This window comes from Xenopus laevis, chromosome 4L (assembly GCF_017654675.1).
Source record: "Xenopus laevis strain J_2021 chromosome 4L, Xenopus_laevis_v10.1, whole genome shotgun sequence".
Classification (NCBI taxonomy): Eukaryota; Metazoa; Chordata; class Amphibia; order Anura; family Pipidae; genus Xenopus; species Xenopus laevis.
In genome coordinates, this window is record NC_054377.1 from 70,485,449 (window position 1) to 70,512,251 (window position 26,803).

Genomic DNA, 26,803 nt, shown 5'->3' on the forward strand with positions numbered 1-26,803 from the left:
CTGCCTTTCATTAGCTAGTATGGGAACTTTGGTTGTGTGAGGGGATCCCTTTGATGTATAAATCACTTTCCTTTACATCTGAGTGTAATTTTCTGTGTAATAAAATGTAAATGCTGCTATGTCATTATCTCTATTTATCATACAGCTCTTGCTGCATTTTAAGATCAAAATAAAGAAGATGAGACATTCAAATTAAATTGCACAATAAATTAATATTTTTATTAAAGTGGCTTGGATCTATAAGAGGCTGCTTCCTTCAGGGCTCTCCAATATATAATTTTTTTCTTTTATAACAAATATATCAATATTATTTAACATATTTCTCCATTTTGATCTTTATTGTGCAGAACCTGGCATGATAAAGCAAAGATGGTCTAAATTAAGAAGGTAACAATGGATCACATAGCCGAGGGTCCTTGACAAGACGGTCTTCCAAAGCCAAGTATTTCTGTGGAGCTAAATCCTTATGTCTAAAGAGAATAAGACAAAAATATTTTAGACATGAATGCATATGCATCTTGCTGATTTGTTATCTTTGTTTTGATCCAGACAGCACGATGTGTTGCTCGGTGAGATGAGTTGTGTTTGTGGGTACTGCACTGACCTGTTCAGGCGGGTCTCCAAGATGTGGATTCGGAACATAGCTTCAGAGCAATAGTCTAGGTAAGAATCCTCATCCTCTTTACTCATGGACATTTGGTTCTGCTGATACCACTGCTGCTTCTTTTGAAGCTCCTGGGTTTCCTGTAATGGGAAAACATATCAATTCCAAAGGCATGGTAAACATGGGCAAGGGAACAGAAGTAGGATGCTGTGGCCACTTTTAGTACTGAATCTGCTTGTACACTATTGATGCTTCTGAATGAATCAATTATAATAATTATTATGATTCTGATTCAATGGCTTTGCACAATTTTCCTGAGGTGGGTATATCTTTCCATGTGGCAGTAAAGTTAAAATCTGCTAAACGACATATCCGATTTTATCTGTGTTGTACAATATCCTGTAGATACAGTGCCATAGAGGAGACTAGGGTCACTTAACTTAATTTCTATGTGGTGGAATATACATAAATTCCTCACAGGAGTGCAAATAAGAACAGCTGTGTGTAAAAGCCATTTAAGGCAATGAAAAAAAAGTCATCCATTCAACCCTAGAATTCGAAAATTTATAGATGGGGCCAATGAGTGCAGCAACTTACCTGCCCCCTTGTGCACACATGTGAGCACACATCTACTTGCTGCAGGGGGCCCGCTAATTTCTAGGCAAGAGAGCTACTATATGGGAAGTAGACCCTGTGATCCAGGCCCCCCTTTTCCCCAGCCCCCGAGGAAGGTCTTCAGTCTGCTTCCGCTATAGTTATGCCACTGTCTGTGTGTTATACCAACTTTAATCGTATTCTCACTCTTCAGCCTCTAGCTTGCTTCCCTTTTAACTGCTGTTACTATTCAAGTTTATAAGAACTTTACAAAATTAGTTTAGCCAGGATCATCAAAATAGCAATTGCTCTTAGGGTAGTAAATCATTAATGGCTAAGTACTTCACATGTACCTTCTCAAAGCGGGCCTGGATCAGGTTTGCTTTTTCTATTAACCTTTGTTTCATATCACTCAGGCACTCTTCTTTGACTTGTTGTGCTTGCCAGCGTGTCAGCCTCTCAGGATCCCCCAGCTGAGCAAGGAATGGTGCCAAATAGTCCAGTTCCAGCACAGCTCTGCGTTGACGTTCTTCTTCTATAGCTCTTTCCTGAGGATGGACAATAAACATATAATTACCGACAGTCCTGACTACTAGACCCAACATGGGTCACATATTTGTCCTGCAGCTTTATCTAGTATCTATTTTGCAATAACAGCACAACATAAATCATATGATTTATTTGCCGTTTAGTTGTGTGAATTGCACAGAAGTCATTCGTTGTGGTCCACAATTACCCTGGATGTTTCAGTTACTCATCTGGGGCACTGAGTGGGTGGGATTCTGTTGTGATCACTGCAAAGAAAGTGTCAGCCTTTACTCTTTCTGCTCCTACAGTTGCAAATTACATTCCATTCTAATCCTGTATTGTGACAGAAAGTCTTTGAATGCTAAATGTACTAAAATTTAACAGATGTTTTGCATAATGAAAGAAAATGCAATTCTAAGCTACTTTACAATATGCATTCATTAAATAGTTTTAATACAGTAGGTTTAGGTTTATTTGTAAATGTAACTGCAGTTGAAAGCAGTGTTTGCTTATTCCTTTCTGTTCTCTGGGTCTGGTAATTCAACAGAAGCCAAGGGGCAAATTCACTAAGATGCGAAGTTGCGCCAGGCGCAACTTCGCCGCACTTCGCCGCACTTCGCCAGGCGTAGTTTCGCCAGCGCTTCGCAAATTCACTAAAATCCGAAGTTGCACACAGGGGTAGCGTAAGGTTGCGGAGTTGCGCTAGCGTTGATTCGCTATATAAAGCAAAGTTACGCTAGCGAAGGCTAATTTGCATACGGCGCGAAATTCAAATTTCAATGGAGGAACACGTATCTGCACTACAAATGCCTAGAAAACCTTCAAATCAGCAAATAAAAATTTTATTTTGCCCTACACATGTGCCCACTGTCTAGGTAAGTTGCCATGAGTCAGGAAATGTAGGGGGGAGGAAGGGGAGCCCCAAAAAAATGTCGATCTTTTTCAGCCTATCCAGTTAAGGTAAATTATAAAGTTGCTTTTCCATCACTATGCAAAATAGTTTTGTTTACTAACCCATTTAAAGGTAAATGAGAAACCAGTGTAAGTTATTAGATAATTGAGAAAAATGTCTATGAGAAGAAAGTTAATATTATTAATTGTTAGGAAATTTGTGCCCAAATGGTCAAAACTTGTGCTTGTGAGAGAAGGAGTGGTGTGTGGGTTCTATTTGGCAGTACACTTACATGTCCCTCAGTTGTGTGTGATTCCGCTTGAGCATCAGCAAAGGCCTACAGCTGCAACACTCAAGAGTGCCCCACATTTACCACTTGGTCAATGTACAACAGGCACATTGGCACACAATACTAGTATCTGGTTAGTAAACCCTACTTATATATGAGGTATATCTGATTAGTAATGTAGATCCCAATATATTGTTGTTCAGTTTATTATACATTTGTATTTACTGGTGTCTTTAAAAAAGCAGTATCAACCATGTTAAATTATATTTTGTATATCGTTCATGGGTAACTGCAGAAAGTTCTTCTAATTTGTGTATCTCGGCTACCTTAATAAACCAATCTCAGAATGTGGGAAGGAGGACACTGAGATCAATGTTCCCTCTATGCTGTGCTCTCATGCGAGTGCACACTGAATCAAAAAGTTAGTTTTGATTTTGAAATGAGCAAGTGTGCACCCTAGGTTATAGGCCTCCCAAGCTATGGAAAAAGTGAGAGAATTGAGCAAACCAGAGAAGATCTTGTTGAGTTAGCGGATTTCACTGATGCAATTTGTCTTTATTTATTAGATTACCATTTTACAAGAAATGATGATCTAGACATTGCCTTCTAAAAGCAAGTTGGTAAAAATAGTTTAAATTCTGTCTAGCTGGAAAAGCTGGTTTGTTAATTAGGGGTAGCAATGGTGATGGGTATTTAGTGAACCTGAATTTCAGGTGATATTGGTCCCAGGAGGCCAAGGTACTTCCAAGCATGTGGTGATTGTGAAATTGGATGCATCTGTGGACTTGGAGCGGGTTGGGTTGATTGTTACTCAATGTGTGCCTCATAATTTCTACTCTTATCAACAATTCTGCTTAGGAGAGAAGCTTGGTAATATATTGGTAGCAGTCTGGCAGAGCCCTGCTTAGTTTTATGATGGTAGAAAACACAAATCCATTGCTTACAATGCCCTCTCCAAGTCATTTAAACAGACCCAACTCCAGTTACAGATTGAAACCCTGTATTAGTACTGTATCAAAAGCTGTGATAAAAGTAGATCACACCTACTACAAACATACTGTCTAAGTTCCCACCTACTACATCATGCCATACAAGTACTTTTTTCACATGATCTGCCCTTCATAAAACCATGGCAATTCATCCCTATGACGCCATTATCAAAAAGAACATAAGCATGAATTTGGTCTTTAAACAAACCTTCAAATAACATTCCCACTACAGATGTTATACTTACAGGCCTATATCTGACAGGTTGATATCATAATCCCTTTTTAAATACTGAAATCATATCAGCTGGTTAAAACTGAACTAACTCTAGTACATACATCAACTTTGTTTAAACATATATGTACCATGTCATATATATATATTCATAGAAAACCAGATGGCACACACAGAAGCATTCGTGCTAAATGGTAGAAGTTTTATTGAGATCCCCTTGGACCTTGCAGCAAGGTTCCCAGATAGAGCACCACCCATAAATGTGAGCAGATTCTACAATACTATAAACATTATATGACCATGTCATATATCAGACACTGACAATTTAAGCTGTACTGCTAAAAATGGTTCCTATAACTTGGGTTTCTCAATTGTATATACAATGAGAAAAATAAATTATTTGCTCTTTCAGTATAAACAAATATTTAGATAAGTAGCACTTCAATTGTATTTATATATTTTTACTTAGCATTGGAGTGCTCCCACAACCCCCCTTTTTTTGCATCTTTGTATTGTAGTTACGCTGGCCATAGACGTGCAGATTATTAGCCTGTGTTAGAAGAACAATCGTCAGTGCCAATCTTCCGACCTGCAACTAACCATTCAGATTAATATAAAGTAGTAAAGAGAACAAACCACACGATGCTCGGGCCATTAATTGACACACAGCAATCATACCGATCGTACCTTCATATGTATTATAATCAGCAATCTCCCATTGATCAGTTACATGTAGAGCTCTTATTTTTAGCCGATATAAAACTTTTTACCTGTCTGACGGGACACTCCACACACTGTCTGAAAATCGTACAAACCAATGGTATCTTTGTGTCTATGGCCAGCTTTATTATGCCAAAAGTTTAGCAGTTATTCTGCAGGCCAAGCTTCCTTGTGATTGTATCGCCCCACACCCTTTCCTTTAAATGTCGGTCATATGCCTTTACAAATGGTTCTCGGTCTCTCGTTAAAGCCATTAGCAGGGGAGGATTAAGCCTGTGGAACCAATGCTGTGGTTTGGGCAATCTCTCTCCTCTAAAAGCTAGAACAGATTGAAACCAATGCCTAGGTCAGGAGACACTTAGCCCATGAAATGCAGGGAAGTGTCAGACTTTGAATACGACCAGAGGTAAATAGTCAGAGACTACCATATGGGGTTTACCTTGTCGTGGTATTGTGGCTTACCAAATTTATGATCATAACTTTGTAACGAAAACCCCGTTTTTGTGAATACATACTGTATACTTGCATAGATGCTAAATTACTTATGCAACAGGGGACCAGTGCATTGATCAGGTAGATTACAAAGTTTGGTTGAAAAAATTGGCCAAATAGCTGCCTGTGTGTAGCCAGTTTTAAAGTTATTTAGCATTTCCATCTAATCCATGGAAAAAAACGCATTAACATTCAAAAAAATGAAGACTCCACTGTCAAGTTCCTTAGTTAAATATGTTTTAAGAAGCATTTTTAACTGATTTGATGTAAGTGCACACCTCAGTGTTCACTAGAAAAGCTCACTGACTTCCCTCTAGTTAAAACAACGTTCAGACACGGAGTAATACAACAAAATTTTATCTGAAATCACATAAACTGTGACTACAAAGTCACAACATACATAGTATGAAATTAAATATATCTGAGCAGTACTATAAGAGTTTATATTATATACTTAGAGTTTACTTTTTAAACCCCACCTCTTTTTATGCTCAAGCAAAACTGTTTTGATAAGACTGCACATTCTCACCATAGCTTCTCTTTTCTCTTTGCTTTTCTCATTTCTTTCTGTATCATATGTGGATATTGTGAGCTGAGGGTCTGCCTCCTCCTGGGCTCGGGCAGCCAGTATCTCCCGTACCTGGCAATAATTGTGAATTGAGTTAAATAAAGATATATTTATTTTGATTTACAGTATCAGCATAGTACACTTCTTCTTTTTTTAATAAGTATTGGGACTGTCAGCTACAAATATGTGGTTTACAGTAGCTATTGTGGTCCTACATCTGGGGGGAGGCTAATACGTTGTAGATTGAAAGAAGTATGATTGGAGGTAGAGAGATGTTGGCTACTGCAGTGTGTATGATATTGCCAGAAAAATGTGAAACAGCGCAGGTTCACAAAGTATCCGGTTCATTGAGTGTTATGTGATGTTAAAAACATGGCTCCACCACACTGTGTAACTATTTTATAACATTTTCCCTGCAGGACATGCAATATATTCCTTCTTATATCACCCAGTTTTAATTAGGGATGCACACAATCCAGGATTCAAACCAAGCCATGTGCCTAATTGAATCCTTATAGTATAGCTGAACTGAATCCAAATGCTTGAGTCACATCACATTAATGCTTGGGTCAAATGAAAACTTTATCTGACTGAAATCAGAATATGCAAATGAGGTTTCCCATTCAGTTTGGTTTTTGTAAAGGATTCCAAATTTGGGCCAGATTCAGTTAATTAAGAAAAAGGGTTTACTGTATCACGTGAAAACTTATGGATGAGATTCAATTTGAGATGCAAATCAAATTAGAAAAACGTATCTCACGGTTTATCACATGAAAACGCTATTGAAGTCTATAGGAAAAAACTGGGACTGAATTTGGAGAAAACTTTGAAGCCAAAACAATGATCTATTCGGTGTATACTTAGTTTTAATACAGGAATGTACTGGTAAGCAGATCAAAACACTTATATTTGTAGGAACCCATTTTGCTGTCTGGTACCTCTGCCTCAGACTTCCTCACATTATTCTTGGCATTTTGTTCTGCCTGCTGCAGGGTTAGCAGTGTTTCATAGACATACAGCTGTTTGCTGAACTTCTCTGAAGGTTCCACCTGTGTGATGAATATAGATTAAGGATAAAGAACAAGTAAATAAGTGAAATGTGAATTGGTATTGTATGTACAGGTTACTACAGCATTTACCTGATATGATATGCATGTTTCAGGGGTAAGTACAATATGTGTGTCTTTCTCTCCCAGGTGGGCTGGTTTCAGGAATTCCCAGTATGATGTAGTGATGTGGTCATCGTTTCGGTGACAACGCAGTTGTATACGATCCTCAGTTAAGAGAAAGGTATGTTCTGCCACATCTTCATTTGCTGGTTTCTCTTTGTTCCTATAGAATCGCTCTGTGATTTTCTTAAAGGAAAAAATATTTGCTGCTTAAAAGATCCCTGCTTCAATACAAGCTAGATTGGCAGTCCTCCAATCTCTAAATGATTAGCATTCACAGATGGTAATAAGTACATACTGTACATTTGTCTGAAACACATTGTTTATATAAATACAGAACTAAAAAACCAACGAACTATGGCAGCACACATGTACGGTTTGTTTTGAAGAGATAATTACTTAAATCTTCAGTATATACACAATCTGCTATAGTTAACTCCCTTTTGAAACTATGACAGAACCTTTAAAGAAACTACAAATGTGCAGTCTTTGAAATGGAATGAAATATCCTTAGGTTGCTAGCTAATCTCTTAATATAGAACTACTGTGTGTATTATAATAATGACAAGAGGAACCTCCCATGGAAAGTACCAGTATTGGTCTTGGGTTAGCCTCAGTTGGTCCTCCAGCTATTGCCACCTTCTTAGGTCTTTTCCCAAATACTGTATGTTTGTAATACAAGAAATCTGTTCGGCCCTGGTAAATTTCAGTCATCTCTAAAGGTTTTTCATCTCGTCTCTGCAAACCATCCAGACGAGAATTGCTGTAAAAGGTCATGCTACGTTCTGTCTCTGGAGCCAGGCATCGAGATTCATGAACTGTAAGAAAAAAATACAGTTTTATGCTAACCCAGGGTTTTGCAAGCGAACAGCTTATGGTTATTGTATGCCAAAAATGTTCCAAAACAAACGATCCAAAAGGCACAAAGCACAGCACTGACACTAAGCACTATGGTCTCCTGTAGTTAAAGGAACAGTAACACCAAAAAATGTAAGTGTTTTAAAGTAATGAAAATATCATGTAGTGTTGCCCTGCCAGGCCCGGATTTGTGGAAAGGCCACCTAGTACCGGGCCTAGGATGGCAGGATTTTAGGGGGGCGGCATGCTGCCCAGCCACACCCACATTGGTTCAAAAACACTGGGGATTCGCTGGAGATACAATCATTTTTTAAATTTGCCGTGCACCAATCCCCATTGCTCGGAGGGGACAGAGGCGATGAACGGCAGTGGGCCTAGGGGTGCCCACAATGTAAATCCGGCCCTGTGCCCTGCACTGGTAAAACTGATCTGTTTGCTTCAGAAACACTACTATAGTTCATATAAACAAGCTGCTGTGGAGCAATGGTGGAAATTGAAAATGGCTATATGGTACAGGTTAACTAATGGATAACAAATAACACCATTAGACAGACAGAGATTATTTGCTATCTGCTGTGTAACCTTAGCCTTTTCTCCTTTGAATGGCTGCCCCCATTGCTACACAGCAGCTTATTTATATAAACAATATATTTCTTAAGCAAACACAACAGTTTTACCAGTGCAGGGCAACACTGCATTATATTTTCATTACTTAAAAAAACTTTTAATTTTTTGACATTACTGTTCCTTTAATGGGTGTCCTGGTGTGCTGAGTTTGCATGCCCTGAATGACACACAAGGTAGGGGCAAGCCAAGGTAAGCCCATGTTTTATGCCCTGTCCTCTAGCATGTTGCTAGGCAAAAGCAATGCTTAAAGGACCAGTAACAACAAAAATTGAAAGTGTATCACAGTAATTAAAATATAATGTACTGTTGCCCTGCACTGGTAAAACTGGCATGTTTGTGCCAGAAAGACTACTATAGTTTATATAAGCAAGCTGCTGTGTATCCATGGGGGCAGCTATTCAATCTGGTAAAAAGAAGAAAAGGCACAGGTTACATAGCAGATAAACCCTGTCCAATACAATGGTGTTTTATCAATTATCTGCTATGTAATCTGTGCCTTTTCTCCAGCTTGAATGGCTGCCCCCGTGGCTACACAGTTTGTTTATATAAACTATAGTAGTCTTTACAAAACAAACACACAGCTTTTATCAGTGCATGCTAACAGTATATTATTAATTAATTGATTAATTACTTTAAAACACTTAAATTTTTTAGAGTTACTGTTCCTTTACTAAGGAGAAAGACACAAACATAAACACTTATGTTACACCTGCAAGCACATGAGCAAAGTGAAATTTAGAGTGCAACACAATGAAATTGCACTGCCCCTACCACATTTGCATTCAATTCACCAGAATTAACACAACTGCTTGTGTATTCCTCACAGATCTCCAAAGTGCCGTCTGCACTTGAATCTTTAGGCACAAATGTGCTTCACCTAGTCATACTGGGCATGATGGAGAACCTTGGAGAAAGTGTCTGTTCAGAAGGTGGCAGCGGTGCTTGACTTGTATGGAAGACAGGAATGACTCAGTGGCTCAGTGCAACTACACACAAGTGCAAATACCACATTTTGGTGCAAGTACAACAATTGGGATTAAAGTTGCCACTTACAACACAGGGGTAGCAAGCTACAGTGGGTATATATTTCATAATTTGTACCATACTTTTTTCTGGCAGTAACTTCAATACAAATTTGCCCTTATTTCTCTAACAGGGCAAGCAATGCTCCCCCTGCTTGTTATATTTTTACCTTACTAAGATAAAAAATAAAATAAAAATACAGCAAACAGGGGAAGCATTGCTTCATAAAAAATTACTGTAAAAATGTAGGGCAATATGATTACCTTTTAAAGAGTCAGTACGCCCAGGGATAAAATACTCAGTTGTGACTTGATCAATTTTGTGTTGCTCTCTCACATCTAATTTATCCTTTCGGTTTTGAAAGCAATCTTGAATTTCAACTTCCTGAGTACCTATAGGTAAAAGCAGACTTATTAATGTGTTCTTGATTGCTAATCAACGATTTTGCCTACTGGCTTGATACTTACACTCTGTATCCTGGTAAACGGTAAGCCGAGAAACATGTCCGTCTTTTTTCAAATATGGAGCCCATTTCTCATGCTTAGCTTTTTTGTACTGAAGAATTTTTTTACCATGTGGGCAGCGTGTTTCAAACTCTAAGACAGAATCATAAAGACTTAAAGGGCTATATCAACTTTACATTAAAATTTAATATGATGTAGACATATTCTATGGCAGATTGCAACTGGCCTTTATTTATTTCTCTTTTGTGGCTTTTGAATTATTTAACTGTTCATTCAGCAGCTTTCCAGTTTGAAATTTTAAATGCTATCTAGTTGCTAGAATTTAATTTACTCTAGCAACCAGGCAGTGGGCTGAATGATTGGAAGATGAGTAAAAAAAAGTAACAAAAACAATACGATTGGGGACTCATAGAGCATTATCTTTTTGATGTTGGACCAGTGATCCCTAAAAACTAGATAGCTTTTTACATTGCAAGCTGAAAAACAGATGAGGAAGACAAATCATTCGAAGGCCTTTAAAAAGACAGACAAAGACAAGATGAAACGTTGCTATTAACATGCTAAATGTGAACTCTCCTTTTAGGAAAAGAAACCCTGAAAACTACTTTGCATCGAAACAGGAATCTCAAAAACAAATTGTCGTAGTTCAGCTACATAACAGCTCCCCGGTTAATATGCCAGCTCTCTAACCCCTGTAATTTGCAGTACAAGATATATAGTGCATGTACCCTGTTCACCCTGCCCTTAAGACCAGCTTTGGGTTCACAGCAATAAATAACGCAGGAATGAGAATTTTTAAGCTTGTTCCATTCTCCTTTATTCTCTGATGGGCAGAAAATAAAAGAAAAAAGGGAAAGGGGAGAAAAACTTGGAGCAGAGGAGAAAATGGTATGGTAAGAGAAATAAAGAACAAAGGAAAAAGGGAGAGTACAGGAGAGAATATGATATATAATAGTATGCATGCATAGTATGCATACCCACATTTAAATATAATTACAGTAAGTAGTAATCGAATATGTGGTTTGTGGGCCCTTAGCAACAGGGTCCAGTAATACTATATTTGTCATTGTGCATTGTATTCACAGTATGTCTGTCACAAAAATAAAAGAGGGTAACCCAACATTTTTGCTATAAGAGGAAGTTCTACCTTTGATTAACATCAAACGCAGAGGTGTGGCTGCAGATTATAAAATAGATATCCTGAGTGCAGGGTAGGATAGGTAGGATGTTATAGAGTTTAATAATGCTCTAATAATACTCTTTGCCCCTGTAGCTGGAACATATCTAATTTGTGCAATGTTCTTCCTAAAGTTTTAGTGTATGTTTTAGTTTCCCAAGGATATAAATAATGTGCCTTACAAAACCTTTTAACATCAAAATATGTTGCAAAAGATATATATGTATGGAAAAAAAGCCTTCTTGATACAAACCTTTAGGTGTTATCACAATAGGTAGCACCCAAGACGGTGGCATTTGGAAAATTGTCTTCAATTTTTGTATCTGTGAGAAGAAAACATTGGCCAACAAGGGACATAACAATTGGAAACTTTGCTGACACAGATGCACACAACATTATGTAGTCAATATATATGACTAAAAGTGAAAATTAAATAAAATGTCTCCAAAGATCTATAGACTATAACATTCAGAAGAAAGTGTAAGATAATTAAAACTTTTAAAACATTTTCTTTTTGGGTAAAAGTCTTGTTATGATTGGCTGTTCTTTCTAGCTGAAAGTGAAAATAGAATATCAAGCTACCAATCTGCAGTAGTTTTGCAGTGTATGTTCCTAATGTAATATTGTAATATATAGTGCGTTGGTAGTAAGTATGTATCATCTTCTCACTGCCTACCTCTCAACATTTAAGCATTATTTTATTAATGTATTAGTTTATGTGCCATATATTAGGAAATGTAGGGGGAACCAGGGAACCCAAAAAAATGTATGGTCTTTTGCAGGCTATCACCCTGAAAAAATGAAAAGACACCAGTGTTTTTTGGGACTTAGAAACATTTTCAACCAAATATTGAGGAAGTCCTATGTACTCCATTGCACTTCGCCTGGTCTAAGGTGGTGAAGAAAAATCTGGCGCAAGAGGTAATGTTCAATAAAAACAGCATCTTACAGAATTTGCGGAGTAACGTCAGTTCGCCAGATTGAAAATTCGCCTCACGTTAGAGTGCGAAGCAACGCTAGCATCTATCTCCTTCGCTAGCGAAGTGACGCCTGCGCCCGTTAGGGAATCGGCGTAGTTACGAAATGACGTCACGCTGGCAAATTTTCGCTATTGTTAGTTACTTCGCCCTTTAGGGAATCTGCCCCCAAGTGAGCAGAAGGTATGGCTTGCGGGGAAGGTGTTGGGAGGTTGGCAGCAGGTTAGAGCATCATGAGGGTAAGAGTTTGCAACTAGGGGTGCGAGGGCCCTAAAGGTGGTTGGCAGTGGGGTTCTAAGTTGGCAGCCCCGGTAGGCCCAGACACCCTAGTCTGACACTGGGGCTATGATTGGAGGTTATTAGGACTTAAATGTTTTTATTCTTCAGCAGTTGTCAAGTTGTTACAGTAACAGGTGCATAAAATATCAATTGTGAAGGCCTCCCATTTAGCATTAATACCAGTTTTGCACCTACACAGGCACATGGTACTACAACAGGTAAATAAATGAACAATGGAAAAGTACAAGTTTCTTATAGTGCCGTGAATGAGAAAAGTCTTGCATTCAAATGTTTTACATAATACATGTTGAAGGGCAAAAATTATAATGAACATTGTGTACATAGTCCAACACACCTTGACAATTATCTGTTTATCTTGTGTTTCAGAGCTCAAATGAAGGCCATTGTTTGAAATTATGACAGTTATGTAATTTGCACCTTTAGGAATGAGGTCAAGGGACTTACAGTTTCTTCATTGACTTCCTCTTCATCTTCCTCATCAGGAATTAGAAGTAGAGGCTTTGAACCACCCTGTAGCAGGTACTCCCAGCACACAGGATCACCCAGGTCAAATTTCATGTCCTGCAGACACAGTCAATTGCTAAATTGTTGCAAAATGTCTTGCCTTCATGTGTAATCGTGCTAATCATAATTTATCATTTCAATGCTAAGGCATCTGAGTGCCAACACTGTGCAAGTATTTGTTTCTGGGTTGCAGCAAATGTAATGTTAACCCCATATTCATCATTTGATGCCACCGGAGAAGTTAAAGCAAGAATTTTACACTTAAAGCCATCGAATAGTTGCAACTCTCAGCTAACTAAAATAATTGTGCTTCAGACAAGAGGAGGTTGACAGCTTTGAATACCTGCTTTAATAATTGGAAACAAAAGAGTTCTAATGATATTTGCATAAAGTGAAAATCCAGCGTGTAAGGTAATAAGGGCAATCATTCCCACATTCTATGATCTAAGTGTAACCTAAACTCTCATCATTCTTTAAACTGCACTTTTTTAAATAATCCAAAATTCCAGAATGGCCAAGCCTCAGCCTTTCGTAAGATGGAAGAATAGAGGTCTCTCTGCTGTAAATCATACAGTAAATACAGTACAATACAGTTTAAAGGAGAAATCCAAGGGGGTTTTAAATGTTAGGGCACCCCCCAAGGTTTGTAATAACTTACCTGATACCCCAGGTTAGTGTTCCTTTTAGCCGAAAACTGCACCTGACCAGGGCACCGGTGAACGAGCAATCCTCTTCTTCTTTCTTCAAAATCCAGTGGCCAACATATGTGTGGTACAGCGAAAAGGCTAGCTTTTTTGCACCCAAGCAAAAATGGGCACTTGCTAGTCCCCCAGGCCAGTGCAGTTTTCTGCTAAGAAAAGCACTGGCCCGAGGTATCAGGTAAGTCATTACAATCCTTGTGGGATGTCCTAACATTTGGCACCCCCTTTGGATTGGAGCTTTTGTTCTCCTTTAAAAAGGCCTCTGACTGATCCAGAATTGTTAGGACAATATCCAGATGTGCTTTGACAGAACTTGGCAATTACTCAAGTGCAAAGCTACACAAAAAGTGCCTATTTGTCTGAATGGGATAATCCATTAGACACGTTTTAGGAAAAAGGTGGTTTAATCAAGCCAACTCTCAGCATTATAAAACAATTGTATAATTATTCCAAAGGGAGGGGAGGAGAGCTACAGAGAGGAAACAATGGTTAACTTATGGAGGATGTCCTGGAAGAGCTGTGTCACTGTGTAAATGAGCTCCACATGCCATCATATAGAAAAGTGTTTTTCAACATTTTCATTGTTCATATTACTCCCCTATAAAATTATATGAACTGAACTTGTGGCAACAGTAATTGCCCAGAATGAAGCAGACATGTTTCATGCTTTTTGGAGTTGCCCAATAAATTTTCTAAACTGTCCCATTTGTTCAATATGGATTGAACATAAAAATTCTTTGAGACATGGAGATTTGACTATACTATACTATTTCTGACAGATACTGGCACAGTGTTTCCAGGGAACCTTTTGAAAAAATAATGATTCTTAATGAGCCGCCAATAGTAATTTAACCATATCTTTAAAGTATTTCTAGGAACTGTTATATACGGAGATTACACCTGATTGATATAATGTGCATAATATGATCGCTGGTATCCTTGTACTTTTTGTAAGAGACCTGTGAGACTATGGTTAAAACAAACTTTTGTTAATACTGTACTCAATGATAATTTGTTTACACATCAATCACAATTCACACATTTTTACCTTGCAACCATTGCGACAGTCCTGCATGTTGACCCAGTAGTCCTCATGATTCCACACACTCTCTATACCAAGGAAGTGCTCATCGTTGGTTGCATAACTTTTCCCTGTGAGTGCATCAATGAAGAAGTTCTCTGGGACCTCCCGTTTTCCAGAAAGTACCAAAACCCAACAATGCACTCTAAGCCCATACAGATGATCTGGACCAGATTTTTCTGCATCCTGCATATAAGAAAGTATAATGTAATTATGCGTGTGTAGGTGCAATGATACATATAGTGCTTTCTTGCCCTCGGGAGAAGAGCTCTACCATGGGTGACAACGTTTTCCTTGTGTCATTGCCTTAAAGGAGACCTATCACCCTAAGAAATAATTCCAAATTCTTTTCTTCTTTTCTATTATGTTAGTAAAGCAAAATAAAGTTTACTCACACTATATTTATTATTTACATTTTGTTTCCTTCAGTCTTGGAATTCACAATCATAGTAAGCAGGCAGGTGCCATTTTGTGACAAGTTGTTTATCCCCCCCAAAAGAATTCGGGACCTAATGCCCATGCATGGTACCCTACACAATGTTAGAGCGTGAGGAGGGAGGGAGAATGTAAGGAGTGCAGTGACATCTAGGAAGTACTGAATGGAAAGTGAAAGGAAATGACTGCCCCGCCTCTATGCTTGAGGCATAGAGAAGGGGCAGGGAATATATGATTGACAGCTGAAACTTTTAAACAAGTTTATAAAAGGTATGGATGTTTTAAAGAAAAAAAAATAATTTGGGTTTGATGTTTAATTTGGAAAGGACTTTCATTATACAGCTTTTTATGTGTGGGTGACAGGTCAACTTTAAAACATGAATGTAAACTTTATCACACAATTCTTCATGTGTCCCATAGAGTTTACAGTGAAGATGATCATAAGAATATATGTTAGCATGAAATCTAAGACAAACAGTGTTTCTTTAAGACAATATATGAAAAGAGTTGGTCAGACATATCAGTAAAGGGGATTGCAATATAGTGCCCAGAAAAATCGATTCTGCAGAATAATTTTTTCCCATTTGATACAAAAGGATTATCCTGTCTGTTGTGCTTATACTGGAGTATCTCTTCTTGTGTTGATGTGATTGTAGCCAAAGATCAATTGCCAGCAAGTCAGATACAAGGAATGTTGGACTATGTATGGCCAACTTTAATTTGCAATTGTAGTCATTGGGACTAATTTATTAGAGCCCTGCTTTATTATCACAGAGAAAAATGAAATCATTTTTAAAAATTTGGATTATTTGGATAAATGGGTCTATGAGAGGCAGCCATTACATAATATAGAGCTATCCGGATAACGGATTCCATACCTGTAACAGAATTCAAAAGTTGCTATGCTAATGTTGTGGACAATATGAATATCCTTCTTCCTCATGTTAATACTACACTGATTACTGTGATAGGCAGCATGGTACCTACAGACATTTGAAATAGCATGGAAAAGCCCAGAGAACAAATACTAATAATGACTACAATTCACCTTACCTCCTTAAGCCTTGCCTCCTCCTCTTGCTTTTTGTGCAGTGCTTCCTGCATTTTAGCCTGTTTCTTGGCTTCTTGCTGTATCCCAAACTTACTAATCAGCTGACGAGGGGGCTTCACAGTGTACTTCTTTAATGGTTTTTGGGGGCTTTCCCTGGAGCTCTGTAATATGATACAGAGCACAGAGTTGTAATCATAAGTAAAGGAAATATTTATTAGCTCTATGTGAAATTATGAAGAATAGATTATGACAGCAAATAGTGAAACTACTGGATGTATTGTAAATTAATCTGTGTTGTGTGACAATGTAACAGTTTGAGCACCGTGATATATCACTGATTTTGCATCAGGTATAATTTCCATACTAGATGACTGATTATGAATCAATTCTACTAGTCCTGCTCACACAGTTTTTAAAAATCTAGTTGGTCTATGTAAAATAGTGTAAGAGGGAAAAGGAAATAGCAAATATGTTTAAGAGCTCTCTTTAGAAAGTGAAAGTGGGTTCGATTAATTTTCTTTACCCATTTCTAACTTAGCTTTTTATAAAAAAAATCATATTGTTTTATTAGTTATGATTAGGTGAGTCTACAACTTTGTGTTTCTTTGTATGCAGGGGATATAGGATAATCCTTTCTGAAAGTGGGCAAAAAGCCAAATGATTGGCATTTGAACCTTTGGGTATTTATGGCAGATGTACTGTAAGATGCCCAGAAGGTTTCATAATAAGATTTAACTATAATATGGTTTCTTACCTCCTTCACTTTGTTTAAAAGAGGGCAAATGTTACGTGTCTCATCCATAAGGCACATTTCTCGTGTTGCATATCCGCTGACACAGTAAGCATCATATCCAGCACCCAGCAAGAGGGAGCACAACAGGACACTGAAGTCAAAACAATTCCCGGATTGCTTTTGCAGAACTGATGTTGAAGAGAAAAGGCTTTGAGGCTGTATTGGTAAGATAGATGTGACACATATAAAGAAAGAAGAGCTTGTTGAGATAAAACGGTAGGCACGATGGGCAAGGATTATGAAAAAAAATACAGGGACATGGCAGGTTTCAGGCACTTCCTTTGACATAAGTAAAGACTGTAAACACACATTTAAACTGTTTAAAATATCATAATATTAAAATGGAACCATATTAATTCAAATGGATGCCCTTGTGTTTGCTGGTAGGACCTACTAGTAAATAAAGTATTAGAAAGTTTATTATATGGTACATATATATATCTCTCCTTTAAAGGCACCTGTTGGACGAAAATATTTTCCCCAACCAAAGGTTTGGGCTAATAGAGCCTGCACTTTGGTTGTGGGTAACAGTAGTTTTTTTTTTTTAAAATTGCAGGTAGGACCAGTACAATCTAAATAAGTAAAAACCATTTTCACATAACATTTGTATATGTGATTACATTTTTTTACTTACCTAGTGTGCTGGTCCTAGTGCTGGTGGCACCTAAGCAACTAATATCATTGCTAAACATATTCCCAACTAGTATAGCTAAGTATCCCTTACAATAAGGCGGCTAATGGCACACAAACCGATCCGCTGCCTTCCATCCCTCTGTCTGTGAACACTGACAAGCACAGGGTCTGCCTGTTATGTTACTGCACATACAAAGTGGGTTTTGGTACATAAATGCTAAAGTATGCATTTCCTAGGGATGCACCGAATCCAGTATTCGGCCAGGATTCTGCCTTTTTAAGCAGGATTTGGATATGGCCGAATCCTTGTGCCAGGCCGAACCGAATCCTAATTTGCATATGCAAATTAGGGGCGGTGAGGGAAATTGCGTTTTTTTTTTGTCACAAAACAAGAAAGTAAAAATGTTTTCCCCTTTCCACCCATAATTTGCATGCAAATTAGGGATTGGATTCAGTACCGTAATCAGCCGAATTTTTCAAGAAGGATTCGAGGGTTCAGCCGAATCCAAAATAGTGGATTGGGTGCATCCCTAGCATTTTCATGCCAAATTCCACTCTGTGTGTACTAACAGACAAATGTCAAGCCTGTCTGTGCACACAGCTAAAGCAGGCAAAAGGCAGCAGGTCCCATAAGCCTAAATGCAAGTGCAGTCAGGTCTCGAACCCTTACTAGGATCAGTGGTAGCATATGGGAACAGTGTGAATAAGAAATAATGAATGCATTGGTATAGGAAACAGTACCAGTTCCAGTGGAGGGCTCAGAGGTTCCATGGTCAAGTTCTCAGACACAAACTTGGCACTTTGGTCCCAGTCATACAGGTCAGAATATGGCAGTAGTGTTGGGCGTAAAGTGGTGCAGACAAATTTCTGTAGCAAGAAAATGAAATAAGACAGCAATGTTACATTGCCTAACTCGTGACATTTAACAGTTGAACAAAATAAGAGCAATCAATCTTAAGCTTCTACTGAAGAAACAATGGATCATGAACACAAAATAGTATGAGAATCTATCTCATAGGTTCTATGTGCCCTAAGGTTCTGCATGCCCAAGGCATATGCCTCCCACAAAACCCCCCACATGCACAAACCCCCCTCCCCTCATGCACAAACCCCATCTGTACAAATGTAAAGGGCTGGATTTACGTAGCGGGCGCCCCTAGAGCCACTGCCGTTCGTCACCCATGTCCCCTCTCCTTAATAGGGATTGGTGCACTGGAAATTTAAAAAATGATTGTATCTCCAGCACACGCCAAGTGTTTTTGAACCAATGTGGGTGTGGTTGGGCAGCATGCCGCCCCCTAAAATCCTGCCACCCTAGGCCCAGGCCTTGGTGGCCTTTCCACAAATCTGGGCCTGCAAATGCATGTGCGAGTCCAATGCAGAGAGGTATGTGCCACTTTGCCCCCTTCCCCACCGTTGCGCCCTAGGCATGTGCCTCTTCTGCCTACCTCTAGTTACCTCCCTGGTGCTAAAAGAGAAGTAAAGGCCTCCCACAATGTTATACCAATGTTTTGCATATTACATTTTTCTTATATTGGAGCGTATTTACTAATATTTAGATTTCCTTTTTTTTCACAAATTGTATTTCTTTTTTTCATTTGAGATTTATTAAGTGTAAAAACCACAAAAAACTACCATGAATTTAACTCATTTATCAATAATGACAAAACTTCACGTAAAAACCGAGCGTCAATTTGTATCGTACGATTATACTTAATTTTCTCTGCAAAAACTCCAATTATCGGACAAAAACCCAGACTTTTTTGGAAAATCAAGGGAAAATCATGATGTCATAAAACAACTTCATTGACATCTGCCATTGACTTCTACATGACCTCGACAGGTTTGAGATGGCAGATTTTGATTTTTAGCAGCTTTAGCAGTGAGGTTTAATAAATGGGCCCGTTAGAAGTTTTGAGGCATGTTTTAGCTTGTAATTGTCCAAAAAACTAAAATTTTTAGATGTTTTAGGGGTATTTCTTTTTCAGATTATTCAGCAATTCCGTTCATACTTTTTATATTCAGATCTTTTAATAATTTTCATGGTATTTGTGGTTTTAGAGAAATAGAATTTAATTGTAGTTTCATAAAGCTCTAATACCACTAAAATTGGGCCCTTAAAGGAACAGTAACATCCAAAATTAAGGTGTTTTAAAGTAATAAAAATATAATGCCAGTGTTGCCCTGCACTGGTAAAACTGACGTGTTTGCTTCAGAATCACTACTATTGTTTAGGTAAACATGCTGCTGTGTAGCCATGGGGGCAGCTATTCAAAGGAAGAAAAGGCTCAGGTTACACAGCAGATAACAGAAAAGCTCTGCAGAATATAATGGTGTTATCTGTTATCCATTATTTAACCTGTGCCATATAGCGTTTTTTCAATTTCCGCCATTGCTAAACAGCAGCTTGTTTATAAGAACTATAGTAGTGTTTCCTGAAGCAAACAGATCAGCTGTACCAGTGCAGGGCAACAGTGCATGATATTTTAATTGCTTTAAAACACTTTCATTTTTGGTAGCTATAAGGGCCACTTCCTGCAAATACATCTGTCTGCAGCATATCTGATAATGTTTTAACTGCTGATGTGATTTCATATAACTCCTAAACTCGGGGGAAAGCCTTTACTTCAATTTAAACAACAAATTAACAGATCTGAGAGCAAGCAAGTTACTTGTATCCAAAATTCAAAATCAAAACTAAAGGAGCCAGCCTCACCTCCACACCACACTCATTCTGAGGGCACATGAATAGAGGTTTCCGATCTGGGTAAAGATGAGTGTATTGATGCCAAAAATTATCAGCAAGACCCAGTAGCATTTCTTCTTTGTTAGAGTTTGTTGTATAAGAAGGAAAATCCATTATTTTCATGGGCAGTCTCTGTATTTCTCTATGGTACAAACAAATTATTTTTCAGATAACAGGCAGTGCAAATGTAACTAATTCTTCACATAATGGAAATTCAACCTTCCCCTTTACTTTGCACATAGAGGACAGTTGTAAGAATTCAGCTTCCACAGCATCTCTTTCAGGGCCTAGTACATTATATCACAGTGCCATGCCCCTTGTGTCTGTTGTTACTGGATTTGTTTTTTAAAATGCAAGTTTAGTCGAGGTTGAAAAAAAACTCTAAAACTATGCAAATTAGAATTTTGATAAATAAGTCTCACAGGGGCTGATTTACTAATGCCCAAGCGGGCTCAAGCTTTCGTGTACTAATATCAATCTTGAATTCCTAAATTCAGCTTGTTTTCTGAATCCGAATACCTCGGCTTGCTGCCAGCTGGGTTTTTCCCTTGACAAAAAATTAAAAGCTTGAAGTTTGTAGGTGCTCAGTTTTTAATTGTTTTTGAAAACCCACTTGGGAAAAAAAATGAACCGCAGCAAACCAAGTTATTCGGATGTAGAAACCACACATGAGTTTAGGAACCCCCACGTGATTTTAGTACCCGAAAGCTCAAGCCCCAAGGCTTGAGTATTAGTAAATCCCCCCTCCAGTGTTTTCACTGTTTTTGCACCCAAGAAAAACTTTATGGGTATTGTTGTCTTTTGTATTGCCAGAAACTTGATACACTGGATAGACAAGTTCCCTACAGCCCAGATCTTTATTGCCCCTACAAGCAAATTCCTCTAATTTGTATAAGGTCATGTTGTCAATCTGTCTTTGACTTAATACACAAAATACTCATAATAGTATCTTTTGCAAAATGAGTTGTGATAATTGTATGAAACAATGTGTGTATCCAGATTTCATGAAGTTACATGCCATGTCCCCGGTTGACATGGCATGTGTTTGAAATGGATACCATAGTCACCCTTCTCTTTTAGTTTCTTTTTTCTGCACTTGAGGTTTTTAAGTAGTGGGTTGTTTGCAGTTCAGGTTGTCACCGAGAAAGATCACTTTTTGTTGACTTTCTATAAAAACGTTGAGACTGTGAGTGCAGTTTACTCTGATAAATTGTTCACAATGTTTAACCAGCACCCAGCCAATTGAATCTTTATAATGTCTTAGATAATGTCTCTCCAATGTCTTTTTTTGTTCTCATTTTGTTTTACTATCATAAGTGCTGTATTGTACATGACTTTGTTATTAACCATTTGTGTGGGGAGTTAAATGACTCCGCAGACACACATGTGCTGTTGCCCACAACAATCAGTCAGATCTTTCCTCAGGCTCAATTTAGGCTTAATTTTTAATGTGAACAGAATTTGTTAAAGTAAGCTTCCCAATCACAATTAAGGGGTAGTTCACATTTAAATTAACTTTTAGTATGATGTAGACATTGATATCCTGAGACAATTTGCAGTTGGTGTTCATTTTGTATTTTTTATTGTTTTGTTTTGTAATTTAGCTTGTTTTCAGTGGTTCAGTGGCTTGAAAGAGAGACAGGAATATGAATAGAGAGGACCTGAATGAAAAAAAAAAGTAATAAAATGTAACAATAACAATACAATTGTAGCATCACAGAGCAGTAGTTTTTGACTGTTGGGGTCAATAACCCTCATTTAAAAGCAGGAAATACGCAGAAGAAGGCAAATAATAAAAAATACTATAAAAAAAACTATAAAGTTAATGCATCGTGAATCAATCCTTTAGGGGTTCAGCCCTTCTTTATAAAAAAAACATAAGACAAGAAGTAAAGTACTAAATTAAAATTAAAACAGTATTAAACAATACTGAACTAAATTAACATGAAAACATTATTAAACAGTACTGATAAAAAGAAAATGTTGCCGGTCTGTAATTCTTCACTGCTACTCACCTATTGTCATCAGTTCTGGATAGGTCTGTCTGTGAAAGACACTCCTGCATGTCATGGAGTTCATCACTATCAACTACTTCATCTTCTTCTCTTTCATATTCCTTGTCTTCTTCCTCAAATGCCTCTATTTTGTTGTCTTCCAGATATTCCATTGTACCTGATGTTTACCTGACAAATTAAATAATGTCTGAATTATCCTGTTTGTATCTGTTCCCATAAATGATGGTGAAATTGTATTATACTATTTGTATTCAAAATAATTTTTAGCAGGGCCAGATATCCGCTCTTCCGTTGCTGCTCTGCTGCTCAGGGCCGGATTTACATAGCAGGTCGCCCCTAGGCCCGCTGCTGTTTGTCACCCCTGGCCCCCCCCCACTTCATTTGTTTACATGCAGGTCAGGAGCACTGGGGATTGGCACATGGGAAACTTAATAAACTATTGTATCTTACGAGCAGCCCCAGAGCTTCCAAGCCGATGTGGATGTGTTTTTTTGGAATGCCGCCCCCTAAAATCTTGCCGTTCTAGGCCCGGGCCTTGGTGGCCTTTCCACAAATCCGGGCCTGCTGCTGCTACCCGAACACATTGCCTCAACTCTGGTGCAGGCTTACGCAGTGGATTTTGACCCAAAATGCGAAATCTGCACCCAAGCAGAGGAGGAACCGATTCTTGGCCTGTGGATCCGCTACATGTCGCCTTAGCCATACAATCCAATGCACTGGGACAATCTAATTGTCTCAGACACGATTCTGTTCCAGTACTCTGAATTACATACCCCAATTATACACTACTAGTGACCTAACCAGCCACACCCCAAATCTACTGCACTACACGCACATTACTGGTGCTCAGCTCAGGAGACATCCATAGGGTGGACACACTTGCCATTTAGCAACATGTTCAGTCTTATGTTATACAGTTTATACAGATTATACCACTCTTTTGGGAAGTGATATTCAGAAAATACTGTAAAACTTACCTTCTCTTAATAGAATAAATACAGAGAGGTGATGGGTTCTCTTGGTGCAGCAGCCACAGGAGAAATACTTCCCTCTTACAACACAATGATGCCCACCCACACACACTTCACCTCTCCCCCAAACTGAAGTACAGCCATATTGTAACACAGACACACACACTCTCGCACACACTGCAGCAGCTGACAGAGAGACATGCAGTATTATGAGGAGAGAGACAGATATTCAGCACTTACTGAGATCTTAAACACTGTTATCGGGACCTTGCCCCCTTACTGTGAATGCCTAGGACTCCTGCATACCTCTAATATCAGCCAGATCACAGCTGTGAGTTTCCGTTTAGTTTCCCCGGTAACATCTCTGTCCAATACCTGCTCACAAGCTTGCCTCTGATTGGCTGCTCCCTAGCAATCAGATTCCAAACAAATAGCCGAGGAAGGGGTAGGTTAGAAAGCCGAGAAGGCAAGCTTGCTATTGTTGTTAGTTCCAGTCAGATTATACATGTAAAACTTAATTTGGTCTTTTAACTGAAACTTAATTTAGAACCAAACTTAATTTAGAACCAAAAACTAAAATATTTTGAATTGTGTCTTTTGTGTCTTTTTCTTGCCCAATTCAAAATATTTTAGTTTTTGGTTCTAAATTAAGTTTGGTTCTAAATTAAGTTTCAGTTAAAAGACCAAATTAAGTTTTACATGTAGAGGTGCAAATAATGTTAGCACAGATGAGAGGGTGAGGGAGTATTATTGGGGCTATCTGCAGGGAGGCCAGAGATTATTCAAAGCAAATTCATAAAGTATGGTTAACAGATAATTTAAAGGAAAACTAAATTGCAAAACAACTACCTGCCTGTGTTTGGCAATGCTGTGTTTATGAGATGCATGGGGAGGCTCATAGGCATTCCTCCTCCATTCCTATGACTTGCATGTCATTCAGATGCACACATAAGTAGGCTGCATTACCAGCCTCAGGTTACAACGGATCCCTGTCTTTACCTCTTGTCCCATTGAGCTGTACTTTAAATAAACTAACTTTTTCTTCCCAGAGTGCGCATTTGTCTGGTATATCAATAAATGACCCCTCTATGTGTCCTGGCATTCCTACTAGCACCTATGTAATTCTGCTACCGTCCATGTGCAACACCACCCACATACCTGCCAGCTCTCACTACAGTGCAGCACTGTGACATCCTGAGCAGTCTCTCCTGAAATTTACTATTTACTATTTTTTAATATCTAGCAAAGAATTTGGGGACAAACTGTGAAGATTAGCATCTGTATATTCTCAATTGTAAATGCAGCTAAGCTAACAGCACAAAGAACACTGGTAGAAGCATCAGATGCACAAAATATATGCAAGATATGCAATTTGCTTACCTACCACAAAAAAAAACGGTGGTACCGTGTCAGTGTTTTAGTTGTGCCTACACAAATTACTGTCATGCAAAGGTGCCACAGTACAGTTGGACAGAGAAACACTTACTTGTACACTTTAGAGGGCCGCTTCATTTTGTACATTGTCATTTGTTTGCTTTATTTTTACATTGGTCCTTAAAGGACAAAAAGTTTATAAGTAAGTGTTTCTCTGTCCAACTGTACTGTGGCACTTTTGAATATCAGTAATTGCTATACATTAATATATAGGCATAGCTAACCACAACCAGAACACTGCAGATAAGCACATATTTGCATCTATCCTAAACCCAAGCACATAAACGTATAATAATCTTTACAAAGGCTTCGACAAATATTGTAAAAATGGAACCACATTTACATGTACAGGTATGGGATCCGTTATCCTGAAATACAGAAAGCTCAGAATTATGGAAAGGCTATCTCCCGTAGACTCTATTATAGTCAAATAATCCAAATTTTTATAGTTTATTTCCTTTTTCTATGTAGTAATAAAAAAGTACTTAGTACTTGGTCCAACCTAAGATATCAATAATCCTTATTGGAAGCAAAATCAGCTTATTGGGTTTATTTAATGTTTAAATTATTTTCTGATGGACTTAAAGGGATACTGTCATGGGAAAAAAAAAATTCAGAATGAATCAGTCAATAGTGCTGCTCCAGCAGAATTCTGCACTGAAATACATTTCTCAAAAGAGCAAACAGATTTTTTTATATTCAATTTTGAAATCTGACATGGGGCTAGACATATTGTCAATTTCCCAGCTGCCCCTGGTCATGTGACTTGTGCTCTGATAAACTTCAATAACTCTTTACTGCTGTACTAGAAGTTGGAGTGATATCACCCCCTCCCTTTTCAACCCCAACAGCCAAACAAAAGAACAATGGGAAGGTAACCAGATAACAGCTGCCTGGTAGATCTAAGAACAACACTCAATAGCAAAAACCCATGTCTCACTGAGACACATTCAGTTATTGAGAAGGAAAAACAGCAGCCTGCCAGAAAGCATTTCTCTCCTAAAGAAATTGACAAAATGTCTAGCCCCATGTCAGATTTCAAAATTTAATATAAAAAAATTCCTGGTCCTTCACATGGCAGTGGGCACTAATGGGTTAACCCCCCTCGTCATGAGCGGACAGGAAATTACATCAAAATAAAAGACCTCCCTTACCCCTGACTCGTCCTCCTATTTTTTCCTGTCCCTCGTCAGGAAACTCACCCAATCCGGTGGATACTGGGCTCTGTCCACTGATGCTGGGGACCTGCTTAATGCCTTGTGTGTCCCTGCAGGGCCTGCTCCGGGCCATGGCCTTTCGTTGCCTAACCAGCGCAGTAAGTCGCAATGCTCCGGTTGCCTGAGGAGCGCATGCGCAGTAAGTCGCGGTTCATCCTGAACCGCTTAGACGGACCGCATGGGCGGAAGTGACGTCACTATTGCGGGAGATTTGAAATCGGCGCATAGGAAGCGGTTCTCTTTGGATTTTCCCCGCTACTCGTTCAGAGAAATAACAGGAGAACAGCTAAAGCCTCCAGTTTGGGACTAAGTCACTGCAGTAAGTGCATCCCTAGGGAATTAATGCTGCTGACACCAGCTAAACAGGTATGAGAATCTAACTTGTTACTCTGTTCCCTAACAGCTATGAGCTCTGGGAGGCGATCTCATTCTACGTCAAGGGGGTGAGTGGACAGTGAAAGCTGAGCCTTTGCTATCATCATACTAATGTTGATGTTATTGTTGCAGGAGCTCCCCTGGTAAAAGGAGAGAGGAAGAGGTCAGAAGTAAATCCTCTAGGAAGGAATGCCTTTCCTGCAACAATCCTGCTTTGATAAATAAAAAGTTATGTCAGGAATGTCTGGACCAATTAGCAGGACCTTCCACCTCACAAGAGATGTTTATGGAATGGATGAAATCATCTTTTGATCAAACTGTGAATGATATGGTTGAGAAAGTAA

General features: G+C 38.6%; 1 protein-coding gene across 3 annotated transcripts; it reads right to left on the reverse strand.

The window, feature by feature from the left end:
* Positions 1-192: 192 nt before the first annotated feature.
* Positions 193-23,835, reverse strand: LOC108714161 (dynein regulatory complex subunit 7). Of its 3 annotated transcripts, none has more exons than XM_018258102.2 (18): positions 23,740-23,835; positions 22,463-22,630; positions 20,418-20,589; positions 18,443-18,568; positions 17,030-17,224; positions 16,278-16,436; positions 14,757-14,975; positions 12,948-13,064; positions 11,480-11,549; positions 10,053-10,181; positions 9,849-9,977; positions 7,669-7,895; positions 7,048-7,263; positions 6,847-6,957; positions 5,870-5,980; positions 1,552-1,746; positions 605-744; positions 193-470 (listed from the first exon to the last, which is right to left on the reverse strand). In XM_018258102.2, exons 2-18 carry the CDS (start codon positions 22,612-22,614, stop codon positions 380-382), a joined length of 2,559 nt encoding a protein of 852 aa, XP_018113591.1. In that variant the 5' UTR covers positions 22,615-22,630; positions 23,740-23,835; the 3' UTR covers positions 193-379. The 3 variants fall into 3 exon arrangements, with proteins under 3 accessions (XP_018113591.1, XP_018113590.1, XP_018113592.1); XM_018258101.2 differs by having other exon boundaries at positions 23,674-23,777; XM_018258103.2 differs by lacking the exon at positions 23,740-23,835 and adding an exon at positions 23,440-23,592.
* Between the last annotated feature and the right edge of the window lie 2,968 nt (positions 23,836-26,803).